The 21651-nt window shown below is 41.1% G+C and overlaps 1 protein-coding gene across 2 annotated transcripts in view; it reads right to left on the bottom strand.

The window, feature by feature from the left end:
- The window catches only part of CPM (carboxypeptidase M), an 82915-nt gene extending 78886 nt beyond the window's left edge, over positions 1–4029 (bottom strand). The window contains exons 1-2 of one of the 2 annotated variants that reach the window (XM_028533463.2): positions 3931–4029; positions 3423–3585 (exon numbers count right to left, since the gene is read on the bottom strand). In XM_028533463.2, coding sequence (XP_028389264.1) covers positions 3423–3582 — 160 coding nt within the window. In that variant the 5' untranslated portion in view covers positions 3583–3585; positions 3931–4029. Of the gene's footprint in view, positions 1–3422; positions 3586–3782; positions 3856–3930 lie in introns of those variants that run through there. The other variant, XM_036018698.1, reaches the window with a different exon arrangement.
- Positions 4030–21651: the final 17622 nt, after the last annotated feature.

Raw genomic sequence — 21651 nt, 5'->3', positions numbered from 1 at the left:
GGGATCTTCAGGACGGGGCACACAGTGTTAGCCAGGTTGATGGAGTCCCAGATATGGCACCATCCTACAGGCTCTGTGGCTCTGTCAAGGGGAGTATTCAGAAAAGGGACAATGGCCTCTGCTTGCCTTGATGCCAGCTACTTCGGTTTCTCCTTGTATGCCACTGGTACCTTTCAAGGTGCTACCCTGGTGCTGGAGCTCAGAGGGAGTGAGTCTCAGTAAGTCTGTGTGTAGGTTTTTAAGAGGAATGAACCACTTGGGAGTCTAGAATTTTCTTCCTCTGACTCTGTCCCCTCTGGTTGTTTTAGCCAGAAGTTATCTTCCTGGCACTGGAACCCTGGGCTGGAGGGCCTGGTGTGGGACTGGGACTCCTCGCTGCCTTAGACATACCAATTTTTTATCCACCACAGGTAGGTGAGAGTCCAGTCCGTTCCATGTCTGCATCCCTCCCACCAATACATTTATATTTTAAAGCAGACTACTGAATGTAGAGAACTACTGAGGTAGAGAATTAATGGCACACATCTTCGCTTGGTTCACATGGCATTTGCTCAGCAAATATTCAATCCATCAAATAGATACAAATTACTGAATATGTTCCAGGCATCCTGCTACTCAAATGGGGCTAGAAATTTCACACATGGAGGGGAAGGGGCAGAAGCTTCTTTAATTGAACAGAGGAAGGAACCAATGAACATTGTACTTGTACTGATTTTTCTCAACTCAGTTGTCAGGTGTTTTGTTTGTTTAAGTTGCTTCTCTTGTTTCATGTAGATTTTCTTTACTATGTTATTTGGTAGTGCAGTTTCTCCAAAGATTCAACTGAAATATGGTCAGTGTACCAGTACCGTGTCTGAAACCTAGGTGAAAGGTATACATGCACTCAACCTCTCTGTGTTTTTCAAACAGTTCAAATAAAAACCTGAACAAAATCACCAAATATAATAAAATGTACTTATCATGACATACCCTGAAGGATTTATAGCATCACTATTTATAAAAAAAGATCATCAGAATCTATACAGATGTCTTAAAGAGGTGAATGACTTAAGAAAACTTAGATAATCAAGAGGATAAAATACTATATAGCAACCAATTCATATTGGCAGACTCTGTCAGTTCATGGAAAAATGTCTTAAAATAATGAGAATTAAAGAAAAAGTAGCCTGGAATCCACTATTACAACAGTGAAAGTATATGAAATATGCATATACAAAAATTAAAACTGTATTTGGCAAGGTAGGAGTATTAATCTCCCTTCTGAGTAGGTTGCCCATAGTCATAAAAAAAGGAAAATAAATACCATGTATGATAAATCTTATTTGCTAAGCAAACTTATCTTACACTAGAGCAGCTATTTTTAATCTTTTTTATCTCATGGTACACATTAACTACTAAAATTCTGCAGCACACCAAAAAATGTTTTATTTTTTGCCAATTTGACAAAAAAATAGGTATAATTTTGATTCATTCTCACCAATGGCTCTTGTTGTGTTGGTTGTTGTCTTTTTTTTTTCCTTGACAACAAGGGAAAAGAGATCAGTACTCCTACTCTAGAGGGCAAGTTGGCTCTCGAAAATTGCCTTCCTAGTGAAGAGTGCCTACAAAGCAGCTCTGTCTTTAATGCTCATACTAACATGCAGATACAGGAGAAACTGACGCCCAGCTACTAGTGTGTATTTTAATCTACTACTTGGAACCTAATAGCAGATTTGGGATTTTTCTTAATCTGAGTAATTATTCAGAACATACTCAGCGCACATATTTAACCACTGGTGTCATATCATTTGTACATGATAGCTCCTCAGCGCTTTAACCGCAGGAGTGCATACAAAGTAAAAAAGCCTACTGCTCTGTGGTCTGATATCACGCAGGGTAGATCAAAATAGCTGGTTCACATTAAGAGACTCCCCAGCTTTCTTTCACAAGCACTCTGTGCTTGCAAAAATAAAAAAAATTACCAAATCTAGTACTTAATTTTGTACTTAAAATTAACAACATCCTCCTCATCTTGTGGTTTAAATGATGACTGAACAATAACTCAAGCTAGTTGTGTTCTATATTTCTTTTATTAATATAATTAGTACTCTTAGATCTTTTAAAATTGCTCCTATCTAACTTCAGGCAGGAGTGATTTCAAAAGGTTGAATACATATGCTGATTCAAGATATGATTTCTCATACATGCAATCTCTATACTTTTAGATTATAGAGCAATGCAGAGTAGGTCTGGCACCATCTCTCTGGCAATGTGGTTTAAAAACAAAGGTGCCATCACACAGATAAGCCCAGGAGTTTTATTTTACATTGCACATAAGTAAATTTATGTAATATCTCTTTTCTAATATAGAAAACTTGACCTTAATTTGAGGGGAAAAAGTAAGAATATGGTAATTAAGAGACTCCCAGTTGGCTGAAAAGCTCAGAGCTAAAATCCAGTTAGGGCTTGAAGATACAAAAAGTTGAGATCCAAACTACATAAACTTGACAAGACTTTTGATTTAAGCACTTATTTCAGGTAATCTCTTTGCAGGTACCAATGCAATTAAAGAGGGTTAAGAAGTAATATGTGATCAAAATTATTTGCCTTGCCCCAATGTCCAAGCCTTGAAGTAGTGACCTGAGTGCCAAACCTGGTGATAAAACTTAACATTGGGGTGATCTTGGGCAAAATACTTAATATCTTTATGATTCAACATCCCCATCTATAAAAATGGTAACTACTTAATATAAAGTTATATATTTATACTTAATATCTAGTTTCTAAATTAAATCAATACAGCAATTAAACGATAAATGTGAAAATGCTAGAAGCAGTAGCGATCACTCTTAATGTGTATTTATTATCCAGCAATTGTCTTATTCAAATGGGTGATTTTAAAAACAGCCTTTAACAGCATCAGAGCCAATATATTTTTTGCAAAACTTGAAGCATTTCGGGTAATTATACATGACAAGGAAATCTCATCAACAGAATTGCACTATTTTAGTTCAAAAGAGACCTTTAGACGAGATACTAACAGTCTGAATCATATTTAAAGAAGCCAACAAAAAGGGAAACCTGAGATGGACAGACGGACTGACTTTCCTATCAGAAGCTTGTCTAGAAAAAGAACGAGAATACACATTCCAGGCAACTGATATTCGCAAGATCCAAAAGACAGAACACCATTCATTAATTCCTAGGACTCAGTGACATCGAATGACAGCAGAAGCATTTAGTAAAACTCAGGTCGTCCTGTTACCACTCCCCTGACAAAATAAAGCAACACAACACACAAAAGCAGACAACCACCAACAAGCAAGGCATTGGTGTGCCCGCTTGGAGCTCCTCTGAGTAGCTTCCTAGAGAGGGGACACGAAGCTAAGGGATATTTAATGAATGAAAGCGAGTTTTGGAAAAGTGCACGAGACGGACCCTACCTTTCACAGATTTCCCAATACTGTGTAAGTGAGTGATAGAAGTGTAGTTTTGGGCAACATTCTTCAAAAACTCTTCCATCTCTTCCTGGTGGTGGTAGCTGAAATCCAGCGCAGCTACCAAAGGCAGCAGCAACCCTAGCCAGAGGCAGGCGAAGTCCATGTTCTGGAGGTGAATAAAAATGATAACAAAGCTGAGACCAGACAAGGGACTGGGGGGACGCGGGGCGCGGGGCCTGGGGTGGGGTGGGGGGGGCGGGGGAGACTGATATGGGCGTTACTAGATCCGGCACTGACACTCTAGTGTCAGTCCTAACACTATCGTTTCCTGCTTCCTAAGGAGGTAAAAGTTGGAAGCAACACCTTCGGGAGTTAGTGCGAACGGAACACGGGCAGCCCGGGGTGCCATCCATCTCGCCCCCTCCCCTCCTTCCCTCCCCGGGTCTCGGCTGCTGTTCGCCGCCCGGCAGCTGCGGCAGCTGCACCCGGCTGGGCGCGCCCTCAGCCTCACCCCGGCACGGGCGCGCACCTTCACCCGCCCGCGGCCGCGGGGCCGGGCCACTTATTATAGCCGGGCAAGGGGGCGGGCGCTCCCAGGACCCGCTCCCGAGTCCTGACTGACGTCTCTCTGGCCCATTCAGACGCCGGGGGTTCCTTCTAGGCGGGGCCGAGGCGCGCGGGCGCGGACTCCTCTGTCTTCATCTCACCTGGGAGACCCTGCGCTCGCGCCCCGCTAGGAAGCAAGGGCGCGCGGGGCTGTGCGGACCCGCAGCAGCTTTAGTCTTTGCTGGGTTGGAAGTGTGTCCTCCGCTCCAGCACAACTCCGGCCGCCGATGGGGTCGGGACGCCCTGCCGAGGGTTTCCAGCCGCTGCAAATTTGGAGATGATGAAAGTTCAGCGGGCTTCCCACGCTGGGCGTTGCGGGCCGGCGCCCCTGCGGCTCACCTGGCGTCCCAGGATGCGCCCGGCGAGCTCCGGGTGCCGAGGGTCTGGCACGGGCTCTTAAGGGTCTCCGCAGTCCCTGCGCGGGAGTCGCTGGGACCGCGCCCCCAGCCTCCTCAGGCTCCTCAGCCCTGTTCCGCAGTCGCGTGGGATTTAAGAAAGAAGAATGCATGTGTGTAAAAGTTTTAAGGGCCGTCAAGTGGGGAGTCTAGGACAATTTCCGACAAATATATGTGGTGTAGGAGATTTGAGTAAATCAGAGTTACGTTTAAAACTGCAGATCACACATTAGGAAGCAGAGTCACTATTTGTAAATTCAGTGCTCCCTCCACCAACACTTCCTAAGTCAATTTCTCCGTTCTGCCTTCCTAAAATGCTCCCTTCTGAACGGACTGGGTGGTCTGTGTTTACACTGGGGGGAACAAGGGCTTCACCAAAACCTGAGACAGTTTGTGATGCCAGCAGAGACCTCACACACCTGTCACGCATTACCTGTCAGGGTAAGGAGGGACTCCTGGCAAGGTCCTGTGACTGTAAAAAGTTTGAAAATCACTGACTTGCGGTAACATTCCTCTTCAACGGATTAAAAATTGTGGTGCCAGGGCCCCGCTCCAAATGAATTGAACTAGATTTCTCTCACTGAAGCCCAGGAAACATTTTTTCAACGTGCCCTGAGTGAGTTGAATGTGCCTTCAAGGGTTTGCTGGCCGTTTTTGTTTCACATAGACACTGTTGCGGAACTGAGCTCTGAGGAGTCCCGAGGCTGCCTATGATTCCCAGGCAGCAAAACGGAGAATGTTAGGAACTAAGACTGTAGCATCGCATGATCCGGTTCATTGTGTGAGGTGTTTCTTAAAGAAATGATCTAGTTTAATTGGAAAGAATTTTCTAATAGTTGTAAAATTTTAATATGATATTGTTGGATTTTTTAAATCGTCACCCAAGGATATGTTTATTGATTTTGTTTTATTTTAAGTATATTTTATTGATTATGCTATTACAGTTGTCCCATTTTCCCCCTTTATCCCCCTCTGCCCTGCACCCCCCTTTCACCAGCATCCCCCCACCTTAGTTCATGTCCATGGGTGGTACAGATAAGTTTTTTGGCTTCACATTTCCTATACTAGTCTTAACCTGTTCCTGTCTATTTTGTGCCTACCAATTATGCTTCTTATTCCCTGTACTTTTCCCCCCATTCTCCCTGCTTCCCCATCCCACTGATAACCCTCCATATGATCTCCATTTTGTTTACTGATTTTAGAGAGAGGGAAACATTAATGTGAGACAGAAACATTGATTGATTCCATGTCTCCCATATGTGCCTTGACTGACAGGGGAGTAAACCTGAAACCTAGGTATGTGTCCTGACCAGGAATCGAACCTGCAACCTTGTGGTGTGCAGGAGGATGCTCCAACCAGCTGAGCCACCAGGTCAGGGTGATATTGTTGGATTTTTGAGTGGAATTTTTTGAAGGTATGCAATAGTTACTATACTAAATGTGACTTCCAGATGGCTCCCTAAGAGGTCGTCCTTACATCGTGTTCACTGAGTCCTGAAAGGCGGGGGTATGGGGCTTGAGGAGATTAGTTAGATTTAGGCAAAGTTGCAATAAGGAGTGGGAAGGGGAACTGACTAGGAACAAAGTGAAGGATTGCTTATTTGACTTTAGAAATCAAACACTTGTTATAAAAGCAGTGGCAGTTACATGGTTTCCTTTAGTGGTTCTGTGGCTGAATACTGGAGGTTTTATCAGCGCAGGGGTGGAGAATGCCAGGGTTGTTGTTCCAGAAAGGCAAAGGGGCAAGGTGTGGTTCAAATTACTGCCCTTGGAGTTCACACTAGGCTGGGAGGGAAGGAAATTCAGGAGAGAGTCAATCGGAGGTGGGGGTGGGGAGTACAGAAGATTGGAGGCTGAAGAGCTAGAACCTAAAAAAAGTGTGGTTAGGGTCAGCATCAGCATCACTTGGGAGCTTGTTGGAAATGCAGACTCTTTGTCTTACTTCTGTGAAATGGGATAATCATTGATGATTTGGGGTTTATGGTTGTAGAGATCTTACAGGGTTACATACGATATTTTTTTCCTTTTCTAATTAAGTTGAGAAGGTTCACCTTTTCACTTAAAGGAAGCACTTACCAGCTTCCCTGTGGCGTATCCGTATTGCCAGCATCACTGCTTTTGTGCTTTGGGGCCATTATTATTAAGTGAAATAAGGATTACTTGAACACAAGCACTGAGATACCGAAACAGTTGATCTGATAAGCGAGGATGCTACTGAATGACTAATGGACACAGTGGACAAAGGGATTATTCACGTCCCGTGGGACAGAGCAGGACAGTGCTAGGCTACTCAGAATGGCATGCGATTTAAAACTTATGAATTGTTTATTTCAGGAATTTCCCTTACAATATTTTCAGACCATGGTTGATTACAAGTAAGTGACACTGCTGAAACTGAAACTATCAATAAGGGGGAATGCTATAGTTGATAACTTATGAATTCATTGAATCATTTTCTTTTCAATGATCCTTTTGAAACAGCCTAAACCATGTCCATTCACTATTACTTCCACAAGATAAAATTATAAATATACTGAGTACCCAAAACAAATTCTTTTGTCTCCTCATGATTGATTGATTTAGTCAGTCTATCAATATTTATTAAACATCCAATAATACGCTGAGCACCCCAGGATGGAAAGGAGAAACAGCCTTTATTTTAATAGAGTTCTCATGCTTCAGGGGAAGACTCGGAGATGAACAACCACTCAACCACCATTTTGATGTGTGTTACCAAAAGGAAATTGCAGGATATTATGGGGCAGAGGAACTGAGGATGCTAACTGGGCTGGAGTGCTCCTGAGTGGAGGTCTGAGAAGGCTTCTTGAAGATGTGTCTGTTTAAGGTGAAACCTGAAGGAGGAAGACATGGAAGGCCCAGGCAGAGAGAACAGGATGCTTTATTTCACACACATCAGAAACAATATTGAGATAATAAGTACTTTAATCTTTTTAGTAGATGTGTGCTGTCGTGCATTTTGCTCATTTCCAGCATCCCTACATTTCCAAATAACTCTCCCAGCTGTTCCCCATCTGAAGATGCTCTGGACAACTGAGTTCTATGGGGTGGGGGTGGTTCTTCCCCCACCAACAAACAGTGCCAGGGTACCAGTCTGTTCTGGAGGGGTCCAACTGGTTCCCACAGGCTCCAGTTGTCCTTGCTCTGTTCATCTTTCCCCCCCAAATACCTGCCCTGCAGATTGCAGCCCCAGCACCAGATGCAGAATCAGTGGCCTTACACAGACCATTTAACTAGCTCCAAAAATTGCTGGTTAAAGTTTCAATTCTTGAAACAAATCCCTTATCTATATTATTCCTAGTGGTTCTGCTTCAGTGATTGAACTTCAACTGGCACAGGGAATTAGAGACTAAAGGCAGTTTTAGGGTCGTGTTTTAGCAAGCAAATACATTCTTTCATAGGAAGAGGAAAGGGATGAAGGGCAGAAACAAAGGAGTCAGACACCATGAGTTATACAGTGTGCCAAGAAAGGCTGCAGGGGGACCATGTGAGGACAGAGAAGACAGTGGACTCCCATGAGTGTCTATTTGCCAAACTGGACCTTCGCCTTGTGTCCCTGAACCTGTGCACCCCCCACTGCTCCAGCACGGGGGTTGTTATTTGACAGGCTGGAAGACCTTCATACCCAAGTGATAAAGAAGGTGTATCTTCTTGAAGTATCAGTCTTACAGATTTTAGGGGGAGGGTGGAGTCTATCTTATTTCTAAAATGTATCCAACAGATATATTATGGAACAGCATGCAAATATCACTTCCTTTTTTCTTTAGGATAAAATATGAGCCTTCAAAGAAATGTCACAATTGAGAGCTATTTACTGCTTTTTCCTCAGACCAAGGTTAGTGAGTCCAAGGTCCCTCTATTCTGACATTATTGGAAAAAGAAAATACTTGACAGGAAACTCCCACAGCCCAGTGAGAGTCAGGCATGAGCTTGCTTTTCCCTGAAGGCTGGCCCTTGCCAGCTCCCACCTCCAGGACTTACTACGCAATGTGTAGGCCCAGTGCAAAGTGAAAATGTGAGGCTCTGTGTTCAAACATTATCGGGAATCTCAAGACAGTGAGATCAAAACCTAGGTGCAGTCCCCGCACCCTGAAGCTGGCTCTGCCCACTTCTCTCCCGTCTTTCAAACACACATCTGGGATATTTCTGAGGCAGAGCACCAGAGGGGAGAGAGAGACTTTCCTGCAGTTTGTCCTATTTATAATCTTTTCACAATTCCCAGAGTCTTCACCTTCTCCAAATGGTTGGGAAAAGGACAGACAGGAGGGGGTTCTATCTTGTCAATCAGCCCTTCAGGTGACCTTGGTGTTGGGCTGTTTCCAGTGAAAGTAGTCAGGAAGGAAAACCATGTGCTTTTCTAACTGTGTACACCTGCTCTGTGCTTGCAGTGGGTCAGAAGAACGTGAGGCGTGAGCTCTGCTGCCTGTGTTATACCCTGGTCTATTTGCATGATGCTGGCCAAGGTTGGATTGCTGATTTTCTCCATCTAAAATTTACAGGCTGTCAAGTGGGGAGTCTAGGACAATTTCTGAAAAATATATGTGGTATAGGAGATTTGAGTAAATCAGAGTTAAATTTGGTTAGGTGGCCTAACCAAAACTGCTGTTTCTCAGGAAGATAAGGTCCAACAGAGGAGGTAGGTATTAGTTACAGAAAGCAGCTTTCTCTGCAAGTTGTCATGGTGGGACCCAGAGACCCATTCCCCCTGCAGAATATTTGGCCTGGTTCTAGATGACAAACTCAAAGCAACACACTTCACGTGACTGGGTAGTAAAGAACCTCCTTCAGCGCGTTCTCTCTCTCTCTCTCTCTTTCTCTTTAAAGCATTTTCTTTTGTGGTTAAAGATCTTAAGGAAACCTTTTTTCTCTTGTTTCCATTCTTGGAATAGCTTTCCTTTGAACTCTACCCACTAAAATTCCATCTAGCTTTCAAGGCCTATTTCAGAAGCCAGTTTTTCAAGACTCTTTTCTGACAATCCTAGTTCTATATCCCTTTATATGTTTCCCCCTCGTTTTGTAATGTATCTTAAGATGTTTGTTCAATAACTACTTATTGAACACCTGCCTACTACATGCCAGATACACGAATCTTTCCCTATTTTGAACTCACCCATGTATTCAGAAATACTGATGTGGACACTGCTCTGGTGGGACTGTTTGTGTCCCTCACCAAAAAGTCACATGTTGAAAACCTAATACCAAAGGTGATGATACTAATAGGTGGGGCCTTTGTGAAGTACTTAGATCATGAGGATGGAGCCCCGTGAATAGGATTAGTGCTCTTATAAAAGAGACCACCCATATGGAGACTCAATGAGAAGATGGCTGGGCATGAACCAGAAGCCTCACCAAACACCAGACCTGCTGGCATCGTGTTCCTGGACCTCCCAGCCTCCGGAACTGAGGGGAACAAATTTCTGTTGTCGATACCCTACCCAGTCCATAGTCGCCTAATGGACTAAGATAAGTGCCTTCCTTCTACATCTGGGCGCTGGGTGACAGTGGAGCCGAGACAGACTCAGTCCCTGCCCCTGTGGCGGTGGCAGCCTGGTGGCAGAGGCAGTTTTGTGAGTGTTCTGAAGGCAGGGGCTGCTTGTGCCTCATCTTTGTGTCCCCTTCAGCAGCCAGCGCAGCCCCTTTTCTTTACTATCTGCTCCCTACAAACAATTGCTGGATGAAATGGAACATGATACAATTTCAGTAGCACCTTGTGACAAGTGAAATAAAAGTCTGTCACAATGGTAGACACAGTTTTACTAGCTGTGGGGTTTGTTGTACTGTGAATGCCTTAACCACGGAAGTCAGCACCATGTGTTTATGGTGGCTTTGTTAGCATTGCCACACAGAAGTTCATCGGGCGTGAGTTATTCCCAGGCAGGTTTTTTATTTTTGTTAGACTTTTTACAGTGTATTTTATTGTTTTTTTTTCTTCATGATGTCTTGGAGAGCTACCCCATAAAATTATCAATGCTGGTTATTTAGGAGCTCTTTCAGGCATTTCAGGGTTTATGAGCTATGTAGGCGGCAATGAAAACTTCACAGCATTTTGTTGGTGTGTGTTTTCTGTGTGCCACATTGTTTAGGAAAAAAAATTATAAACCTTTGAGAACATTGTGCATTCCTAGACCAATGCAGCATTGGGTGTCTTAAGAAGTATAGCATATATTTCTTCAAAGTCCTAACTCTGTCCCCATCACTGTGAAACTGCCCCATCAAGGTCGCCAAAGGCCTTCAGTGGCCACCCGCCTGTCTGCATCTCATGCAGCCTCCCATCAGCATCCTGCACAGTTAAACACACTCTGCCTTGAAATGCTGCCCTTTCTTGGCTTCTGATACACACGGAGTCCAGACTTTTATCCTTTTCAATGACTTTTTTGCTGACTTCTCTGCTTACCCTTTAAGTGGTGGCATTCTTGACTCCTCATCCTCTCCATTCACCCTCCTCCTTTCGATAATCTCATCCAGTCCCATGGCTTTAACTCTCACCTACATACCAACAACTCTGCAATTTACATCTCTGTCCCTGGCCTCTCCTCTGTGCTCCACGCCTGCATGTCTAAGTGCCCACTTGACAGTTCCACTTGGATGTCTATAGATATCTCAAACTCAACATTTAAAAACTGTAAGTTAGGATTTCTCCCCGAGAACCTGTCTCATCACACTTTCCACCCTCCCATTTTTTCTTTTATATAAAAATTATTATTATGTTTTTATTCCCACCTGATGACACTTTTTTCATTGCTTTTTAAAGAGAGAGGAAGGGAGAGAGAGAAACACTGATGGGAGAGAGAAGCATCAACTGGTTGCCTCCCGATCATGCCCAGACCAGGGATGGTATGTGCCTGGACTGGGGCTAGAACCTGCAACCCTTTAGTTACAGGATGTCACCCCAACCAACTGAGCCAATCCTGCTGGGGCAATCCCCTCCCAGCTTTTTCAGCTCAGAAAATGACACTACTATATATTCAATTACTCAAGCCAAAAAGCCTAAACTCATCTTTGACTCCTCTCTTTCTTTTCCTCCCACCACTTAAAATACATCAGTAAGTTCTATGGACTCCCTTCTCCAACCTACATCCTGACGTCTGCTGCTGACACCTCCACTGGTGCCATGCCAGCCTAAGCACTTGCATCTCAGTCCCAATTGCCCTCCTTGCTTCCTCCCTGGCATATACATATAGTCTAGTTATAATTCAAATGCCAGAGGGTTCTTTCAAAACAGAAGCCCTGCTTAAAATACTCCAGTGGCTTCTGGTCACACTCAGAATCAAATCCAAAGCCTCCTCCTGGTCTCCAAGACCCCGCATGAATGGGCCCCTGCCTACCTCTCACCTTCACCTCCCTTGCTCATCCTACTTTCTAGCCACAATACCCATGAGCAAAAAGAGCTGCCTCTCATCTTGGAGCCTTTGCACTAGCTCTTCCCATGGGCCAGACATGTTCTCTTTCCAGATCATTGCATGTCTGGTTCTCTGTTATCCTTCAGGTCTCAACATCAATGCCATCTCCTCAGAGAGGCCTTCTGTGACCACCCAGCTGCAGCCCCAGGCCCACACCCTCATCGTCATGTTTTATTTTCATCATAGTACTTATTATTACCTTTTTTTTTTGGTAGATCCTCTCCTCACATGCCTATGATGTAAGCATCATGAAAATAGGGACCTGATCGTCTGATTCAATGCTGTATGCCCTGGTACAGCTTAAGTCCTTAAGACATATTTGATGATTAAGTAAAGAAATGAGTAAGTACCTTTTTGAAAGAACCAGTCCTGTCCATAGGCTGCCATCTAAATTATGAGGTTCAGAGATGTTTCAAAATCCCAATTGTGTAGCCTGAAATTTTAACTATAAGTGTCATTCCATTGGCCACTGTCTGGATATATCATTGTTATTGTAAAAACTACCACCTGAAAAAGAAGTCTCATGCTACCTTGTTAATGCACTAATTAATCAAAACATGATCCTAAGTTAGTCGTGAGATGATTTTCATCTTGGGAATCAGAGGGAGTGGGACTGGGAACAAATAAATTATAATGGAAGTTTGCAGAGAGAACAGGAAAGGTTGGCTACTGGGAGCACTGCTCAACCAGGACAGATCTGGGTGAAAAATTAGCAGGAGAAAGGAGGTTGTTCTCTGAGAGGCCAGACTTGGAGAGAAGGTAAAGAGAGGATTTGCTGAGTACTTTCCGTGTGCTAGCACTGTTCAGTGCTTAGGGATAAGGAAGAAGTGAAACCCTCACTTTGGACCTCAGTGTCTTCTGAGAGAGCCGACTCTGGGGTGATTTCCGGCGAAAAAGGGTGATCGTGTTTACTAAATAAGGCACAAACATTTCAGTCCTGACATATCACCAGTCTTCTCTCCCAATGTCAGTTTATATCTCTACTTTACAAGCAAAAGTCAGTTAGCATTAGGGTTTATAAAATTCACCAAAACACACAAATATAAAGTAAATGTTACTTTGCTAATTTGGAATGGATTCTGGCAAGCAGTCTCAGATAAAGATACAAATACATTCTTTGTTCATTTCCATGAACAGCCTTTTTATGGCTTTTAAGAGCTAGTCTAAATCAGTAAACGTAAGAATTAGTGTTTCTGATAGGTGTTGGCCTTATACAACTGGAAACAGGGGATCACGTTTTCTGTAATATATGAATGCACAAGTGATTCATTCTTTGGCTCAAGATGAAAACATTTATTTTTGGCTTTCTTGATTCTTCTTTCTCTGTTGGCTTCACAGACTATTCTCAATAAGATGTAGACACTGGATGGACTCCATTCACAAGGAAACACCAAAATAAATGGAATGACTAATGCCCAAGAATTTAAAACTTGTAAATATTTATGAGAAAATTATATTAGTCTTTGTGAGGATTTCTCTCGGAAACTTGGTTGTAACTATTTACTCTGTGTTCTAAATTCCCTTTAAATTGTGGATACTCGTGTTAGTTTTGCAATGCTACATGGCCAAGCCAATATGAAAACTGTGTACAAAATAGCATGTTGAGTCTTGAGTCAAAGGGACAGTGCTGCTTTATTCATGGCCTTTCCTCCAGGTGAGCCTAGAACATCACATTTTGGAATCGGTGACCTAAGTCCTGGACTGGCTAGATTTGCAGGGTCCAGTGTAAAATGAAAATGCAAGGTTTCTTGTTAAAAATTATTAAAAATATTAAGATAGCAACAGCAGACCGTTAATCCCAGCACAGGGCCCTTCTAAGCATGGGCTCTATGTGAGTAAGGAGGTCTTGAGCTCAGGAAGCTGGCCCTGAGTCCATTTCTATTTTAGATCCTTTGAGTATGCCTTGCTCAAGTGAACTAACCATTCTGAACCTACCTTTCCTACCTGCAGAACAGGTAAGAAGAGTTAAGCATACTGGTTACCTATAACAACCAAGGAAGGAAATCAAGGTATTTACGTAATTGTAATCTTCAAGTAAAAGAAAATAGAATTACGAAAAATTTTTCTAGTGTAAGGATTTCTCCTGACAAGGGTCTTCTATTTTAAACCTGTAATTCTTTTAGTAGAACCTCAGAATCACTTTAGAATATTTGTACCAAATATTTACTAGCCCAAGCAAAATTTTAATACTTTTCCTCTAGTTTTGTGGTTCCCAGGCCTGTCTGGTCATCATAATACCTGGGGACCATTTAGAAAATACAGATTAATGGACTCACTGTAGATCTATGCAATCAGAATCTCCTGGGCCTAAGTTTCCAATAAGAAAGCAAATAGAACAAATGAAGGAAGGGATGAATGAATGAATGAATGAATGAATGAAAGAAACATCCTTTTTGGCCTACTTACCTTAACTTTTTACTACACTTTGTCAGCAGGTAGAATTATGCAGTGTTTATTTTTTGTGACTGGCTTATTTAACTTAGCACAATGTCCTCAAGTTTCATCCATGTCATAGTATGTATCAGAAACTCCTTCCTTTTTAAGGGTGAATTATATTCCATTATATGTACAAACTACAGTTTATTTATCAATTCATTTGTCCACAGATACAGGCATTGCTAGTCTTTTGTTTTACACTCCCAAAAGACCTTACCAAGACATTCCTTTGAAACAAGTGCAATGTTCTCTACAAAAAGAATTCTTAATAAAAGTTCTCTGTCATTACCAACAGCAAATTAATGTTTTGGTTACCAGGTTAAAAAAGCAAATAAACCCACCATTAGGTAAGTGTTATGCCATTGTTTGAGAAAGGTATCATCTACCTGAGAGTTCCAGGGTCCCCACTGGTAAATTCTGGCAAACTAGTGAACTTGACTTATATTTGAAGGTCTTTTGCACATGGTAGCTTGCAACCAGAAGAATTAATGGAAAAGCAGGCAAAGAGAGACTTGATTTTAAAGACCACTTTCTTGCCAATATGACTTCATGGAGAAATGAAGTTCATCAAGTTCATGTAAACTCAGCTGGAATCTTTATATACATGTGGTAGAGTTAAGGCAATCCATGCAGTTCCCATAAACATCCTCATTATGCTGTGTTAAGAAGCTACCAGCCTGCCACTCAGTTCCCTTGCTTCCCTTTCCCTTTTCCTCACCCTCTTTGATCAGAAATACATACAACTTCATTGTATCAGGCTTCTGCTTGTTTTGTGTAAATGACATAAATAAATATAGGACAGATTCTGTCCTAAATAAGGAGAGAAGTTGTGGGTCATTGGAGGCAGAAGGACAAGCAGGAATGAGAAGGGATTTCTCAGACTGGAGATGTACAAGGAGCATGTACAAGGACCTAAGGTAAGTGAACAGATGTACCACAATGTCTGAGTTGATAAACAGGACCAGAGAGAGACTGTCAAAGGAAAATGGCAGAAGTTGGAAGCATAGAATGAAAGACAGGACAGATAATCTGGTTTTTGCTTCTATTTCTTGAGCTGAGCTAACTTGGTCATGGATTTGCTCCCATGAGTCTATAAACCAATGTGTAAAAGTTGATAAAAATACATCGATGAAGAAAGTCCCACCTTCTCACTCAGCTGCCAGAATCTGGCAGTTTGCCAGACCTCAATCTCCAAGTAGAAGATTGCAAGACTCTTCTTGGGGAAATTTTTGACCAGCTCAAGGGGAAATACTTAAAAATACTAACATGGGGTCAGAAGGGAGAGAGGAGGAGAGTCAGAAAATTATCCACCCATAGCACCTTGGGCCTAAAGTGAAGATCAAAGTTAATAAGCCTCATTCTTAAACCTCCCATCAGTCTTTAGTCTCCATTCTTAACTGGAGATGTTAGTAAGCAAAATAGACCAAAGTCATGTTCTCTTTGAGCTTACACTCTAATGCAGGGGGTGGAGGAGAGAAAAAATAATGGGTAAAATATATAATACGTTTGATAACAATAAATGCTTTGGATAAAACTTAGGTGGTGGTGGTTATGAAATGCCATTCGGGGAAGGTATTGCAATAGTGGATTAAGTTGGGGAGAGAAATCTCATGCATCTACTCAGTCTGCCATCTTCCCCTGGAAGCATCTCATCTGAACAGCTCTGAGTCCTTGAAAGAGTTGCTTGTGTTCAGTTCCCATGATCTGGAACACTGCACTAGACTCCTCCACTCTGCCTCGAGTGCTGACTTCTGTGGAACTATGAGACTTGGGGTTGTACTTAAAATTCCTGTCATTGGTTTAGCCTCACCTATTTACTTTTATTTGCATAATCTTTGCAAGGAAGAAAAGCTTCTGCATTATCCTTATGCCAGGAAAACCCACAGTTCTTTATACTGGTGGAGTTCATTGTAACAGCATCAGTGAGGTCTTCCTGGTTAATTATCACAAGGATGGTGAGCTAGTTTAACCTTTGGCAAACAGTTTACAACCTCATGTGAAGAAACAGGGTTCTCTGCAGATGACGTTTTAATATGTTGCATGTAGTTCTGCAGTACAAATATTCACAGTCTCAGGTTGTGGATCAACAACCCCCCTCCCAGCTATAAAAACATACCTCTATTCCAGGAACACCTGTTCACTTCATAAACAGACAGAAACCTAACCTTTTGATTATAAGATAAAAGATCATTATAGACTTAAGTTGAATGGAAACAGGTATGTAAACATTCTCTTAACCTCCTTTTGTATTTTTTAAAGAGGACATTTATGACTGAGCCATTGTTATGTGAAGTAAAAGCATTTGTGTTCCAACTCACAATTTCTTTTTTTTTTCCATTTTTTTATTGTTGTTCAAGTACAGTTGTCTGCATTTTCACCCCACCTCGGGCCCCTGCTCCACCCATCCCTACCTTCCACCCTTGAACCTACCCCCTTTGGCTTTGTCCACGTGTCCTTTATATGTGTTCCTTGATGGACCTTCCCCTATTTTCCCCTATTATCCTTCTCCCCCCTCCCCTCTGGTTACTGTCAGTTTGTTCTTTATTTCAATGATTCTTGTTCTATTTTGCTTGCTTGCTTGTTTTGTTGATTAGCTACCACTTATAGGTGAGATCGTATGGTATTTGTCTTTCTCTCTCTGGCTTCTTTCACTTAGCATAATGCTCTCTAGATCCATCCATGCTGTTGGACAGGGTAGGAGCTCCTTTCTTTCAGCTGTGTAGTATTTCATTGTGTAAATGTACCACAGTTTTTTGATCCACTCATTGACTGATAGGAACTTAGGTTGCTTCCAGCACTTGGCTATTATAAATTGTGCTGCTGTGAACATTGGGGTGCAGAGGTTCTTTTGAATTGGTGTTTCAGGGTTCTTAGGGTATAATCCCAACAGTGGAATTACTGGGTCAAAAAGCAGTTCCATTTTTAGTTTTCTGAGAAAATTCCATACTGTTTTCCACAGTGGCTGCACCAGTCTGCATTCCCACCAACAGTGTACTAGAGTTCCCTTTTCTCCACAATCTCTCCAACACTTGTTTGTTGATTTGCTTGTGATGGCCATTCTGACTGATATGAAGTGGTATCTCATTGTGGTTTTCATTTACATCTCTCTTGATGGCCAGTGATGCTGAGCATCCTCTCATATGTCTCTGGGCCCTCTGTATGTCCTCCTTGGAGACCAACTCACAATTTTTCATTAAGCACCACTATGATTTTAAGTAAGAGTGAGTCAAATTTTTTGAAACTCACAGTAATTTTGTTTCAACCTCTATATCTCAGTTTAGTCATCATCCCTCCAGGAAGCTTTCTCTGATCCTCCAAGGAGAGAATTGTGACTTGTAATCCCCCATTGCTTATGTATCACATTGAGATTGCCTTTGCCTGTGCCCTATTTTTGAAAACTCCAGTAAACTGGACACTTCTCAGAACAAGACTATGTTTATCTTGTTTTCAGTTCAATCCCCAGGGTCCAATACAGTGGGGAGCCCTTGATCGGAACAAAGTAAACAGTTTTTAAGCAAAGGACTAAATATATAAATGAAGAAAAAGTTAAACATCACAATAGGAAATTAAAATAGTTTATATTCTTTCATCTCAGCAACTCTTATTTATTAAGATGTTCATTTAAATTTGAAGTAACACTTTAAAATGAAGATTAAAAAATCAAATATTGAACTCTGCTCACATGTCGCCTTCTTCATCATGCCTTCTCTGCCTGTTCTATCTAAAACTGCACCTGAGTCACTGGTTCACCCTTTATGTCCTTCTTCCCATGGTCCTTGTCAAACCACCCGATGCTGTACGTCACCTGTCTTTCTGCTCTGTGGGAGCTCTATGAGAGTAGGGAATCTTTGTTAGCACTGTATCCGCAGTGCCTAGAACAATGCCTAGATATGGTAGCAGCAAGTAAATAATTCTCTTTAAAACAAATTTAAATTATTAACGGAAAGTACAGGCATAACTCATTTTGTTGCCCCTTGCTTTATTGCACATCATAGATGTGTTATTTTTACAAATTGAAAGCAAGACCTTCCACCAGCAAAAAGATTACCACTCACTTTACTGTGGTGTTCTGGAGCAGAACGCACAATATTTCTCAGGCATGCCTGTAATTGCTGGGGTGAGGATAGAATTAATTTTTTTTTAATGAGAAGAACACTGGCTATTATGTAAAGTTGTGTGCTTTTCAAACTTTTTTAAAAAAGATTTTATTTGTTTATTTTTAGAGAGGGAAGGGAAGGAGAAAGAGAGAGAGAGAAAAACATCAATGTGCAGCTGCTGGGGGCCGTGGCCTACAACCCAGGCATGTACCCTGACTGGGAATCGAAACTGCGATGCTTTGGTTCACAGTCTGCACTCAATCCACTGAGCTATGCCAGCCAGGGCAAGCTGTGTGCTTTTAAACCTATTAGGCCACAGCCTATAGTAGAGATTCACACGGCATATGGTATAGGGAAATGAATCCCTATAGTAAGGATTCATTTGACATAGCAACCTGGCATATCATATGAAGTAATACCTTTATTGCAAACAATGCTTCCCCCCTTCTATTCTATTTTTTAGAAAAGAAGAAAAAAAAAAAAAGAAACCTGGTCTTGCTGTGGCCAGATGACTCAGTTGGTTGGAGCATCATCTCGTGTGCCGAAATGTTGTAGGTTTGATCTCTGGGCAGGGCACTTACCTAGGTGGTGGGTTCACCGGGCACAGAGGGGAGGCAACCAATCGATGTTTCTCTCTCTGTTGATGTTTCCCTCTCTCTCTAGAATCAATTAAAAATCCATATCCTCAGGTAAGAATTTAAAAACAAATAAATAAATAAAGCCAGTCTGACCCACTTAACTGATTTCATGACCCACTCACAATTTGGAAAACATTGATCTAAAGTTTTACTTAATAAAATGCCCAACTCTCATAAATAAAACAATGAAAGCCTTCACTATGGCATTACAAATATGTCCGGAACATTCCATGTAGCTCTGTTGATTGCTGAAAATAGAGCAAGAATTGGTTCCAACTCAGTAAGGTTATTATTTTTTTTAGGTCTGTTGGATACAATATAATTTTTCTAAACAATTTTATTTATTCAGTGTTGTTCATAAGGACATTTTATGTTGTGTAAACACAAATTGTTAAAGTATGGCCCAATATATTAAATTACTTTTGGGGGCACATTTAGAGGTGGGGAATGAAAATTTGAGTCATTATATTTGAAGCAGCAAGTATCAAGTATCATTCATTGTCTTTGGCAGTGAATGATTATAATAAATTATAATAAATAAAGGGCAGATAGGTCCTTAGATATCTTAACATTTTTCTTCATTTTATGATAAGGTGGGACTTTAATTGGGAGACTTTAGACCTGAGTTTTGATATGAGATGATTTAATAGTTTATTCTCTTGGAGTGAAAAGAGTTGTGTCACGGTAACCGTCACCGTGTTAGTGTTCATTCTTAGTCAAAAGAAAATGGTCCAGGAAGAAAGTGTTTGCAATAATACACAGAAGAGGAAATATAAATGACTAACATAGAAAAGTGTTTAACTACACTGGTAATAAAGCCAGTACAAATTAAAACAAAAATGAAAAAAAATTTAGCCTATTATAAGAGCAAATACAATTTTTAAAATTTTGTATCTACTCATTTTTTTAAATGAGGCACCTAATATGAGCAAGGGTATAAGAAAGTGGCCATTCATACATTGCTGCCAGGGATGAAAATTGCTGCCATCCTTTTAGAAAATAATTTTGTGATGTAGCTTTTAAAATGCTTATTAAGGTCATTTTAATGCTAGGACTCTATCCTAAAGGCATCATCAGAAATTTGGAAAATCTTTTTTTCATAAAGCTAGTAATCATAATATTAAATAAAATAGCAAAAAATGGAAATAAGGTTTAAGTTAAAGAAAAATGGGCTGTAACTCTTGTTAACATATTGGTCCATGGACATACCTGTCCATGTTTTTTGTGTGCATATATATGCATATATTTTATTCTTTAAAAATAGGGTAACTCTAGTAATTTTTTTAGTTACCAATATATTGTCAAGCTTTTCCATGCCAACAAATATAGTTCTACTACATTGCTATTAGTAACTGCATATATTCTGCATTATGACTGTGTTGAAATAAATGTCACCAAATCGCCGAATTTTAATATCTATAAACCACTGTTTTTCAAAGTGCAGTTGATGACCCTTAATAGGCCATGATATAAATTTAGGGAGTCATGACCAAATATTTATTATATTTAATAAATATAATAAATAAGTGTTATACCTTTATAGTATGTTTTGTTAAATAATTGATACAAGTCCTTCCTTATCCATATTCTCCTGTTCTTCTAAATTATATTAGTTATTCTTATGAGCTTAGTCTACAAAGTTGGTTCTTAAAATTATATAGGTCTAAGAAAAATACTGCGGAAAATTTCACATTAAATTTACAAATTAACTTGGGAATATTTATAATAATGCAACTTTTCATCCAGAAATAAAGTGTCTCTTCATTGAATTATTTTCTTTCATGCGTCTAAGTAATTTTTCAGAGGAGTCTTCATTCAGGCCTTTATATTTCTTGCTATGTTTATTCATTGGTGTTTCACATTTAGTTTTGCTTTTGCAAAAACATTTTCATTATTTTTTTTTCCGACTGAACACAGCCCTCTGTAGGAAGGACACCAATGTTTACACACTCACTTTGTAACTGAGCATACTGAATTCTAAAATTATCTTCCCACCCAAGTTGCGCACCTCGAATGAGAGCTGCCAAACGTAATGAAAAGTTTTGCTCTTATCCCTTTTCCATCCCCATCACATTTTATCTAAGTCATTTTCGTTTCATTAAATATAAGTGGCTGACTCGTGACAACAAAAATAAGAGCGTAAGTACATCTGTATGATCAGAGCTCCTTCTCAAAAGAGCAGAGAGAATTTCCAAGTAAACACAATTGAACAGCTCCTACCAGCACCCACCCGTGGCTGCTTTCCCTGTCCCTCCTTGTCCGGAGCTGCACGTCCTGAAACCATGTCCTCCCCTTCACAGGAAGAACATGAAGTACTCCTTGGCAAGGTGAACTCTGATCCTGCATCCTGACTCTGGTTGCTACCTGTATGTATGACACACTGGAAGCTAGCATTGTCCTCCTTTTACTGATGAGAAAACAAGGCCCAGTGAGGTTAAATGCTTCATTCACTCATTCAATTAATAAACACCAAGCACCTACTGTGCACTAGGCCCTCTTCTATGACCATGAACTAAAGAAAGTTCCCACCCTCATGAAAGCTCCACTTTAATGGGGCAGACACACATAAACAAAAAGTGTACCATGTCTAAGCGTACCCTGTAAATGCAGCTTGAATGTAAGTCTGGCTGCAGAGTCCATGC

Source organism: Phyllostomus discolor, chromosome 2, assembly GCF_004126475.2.
Source record: "Phyllostomus discolor isolate MPI-MPIP mPhyDis1 chromosome 2, mPhyDis1.pri.v3, whole genome shotgun sequence".
Lineage (NCBI taxonomy): Eukaryota > Metazoa > Chordata > Mammalia > Chiroptera > Phyllostomidae > Phyllostomus > Phyllostomus discolor.
The sequence above is the reverse complement of the archived record's forward strand: the minus strand, read 5'-3'. Positions and strand labels throughout refer to the sequence as shown.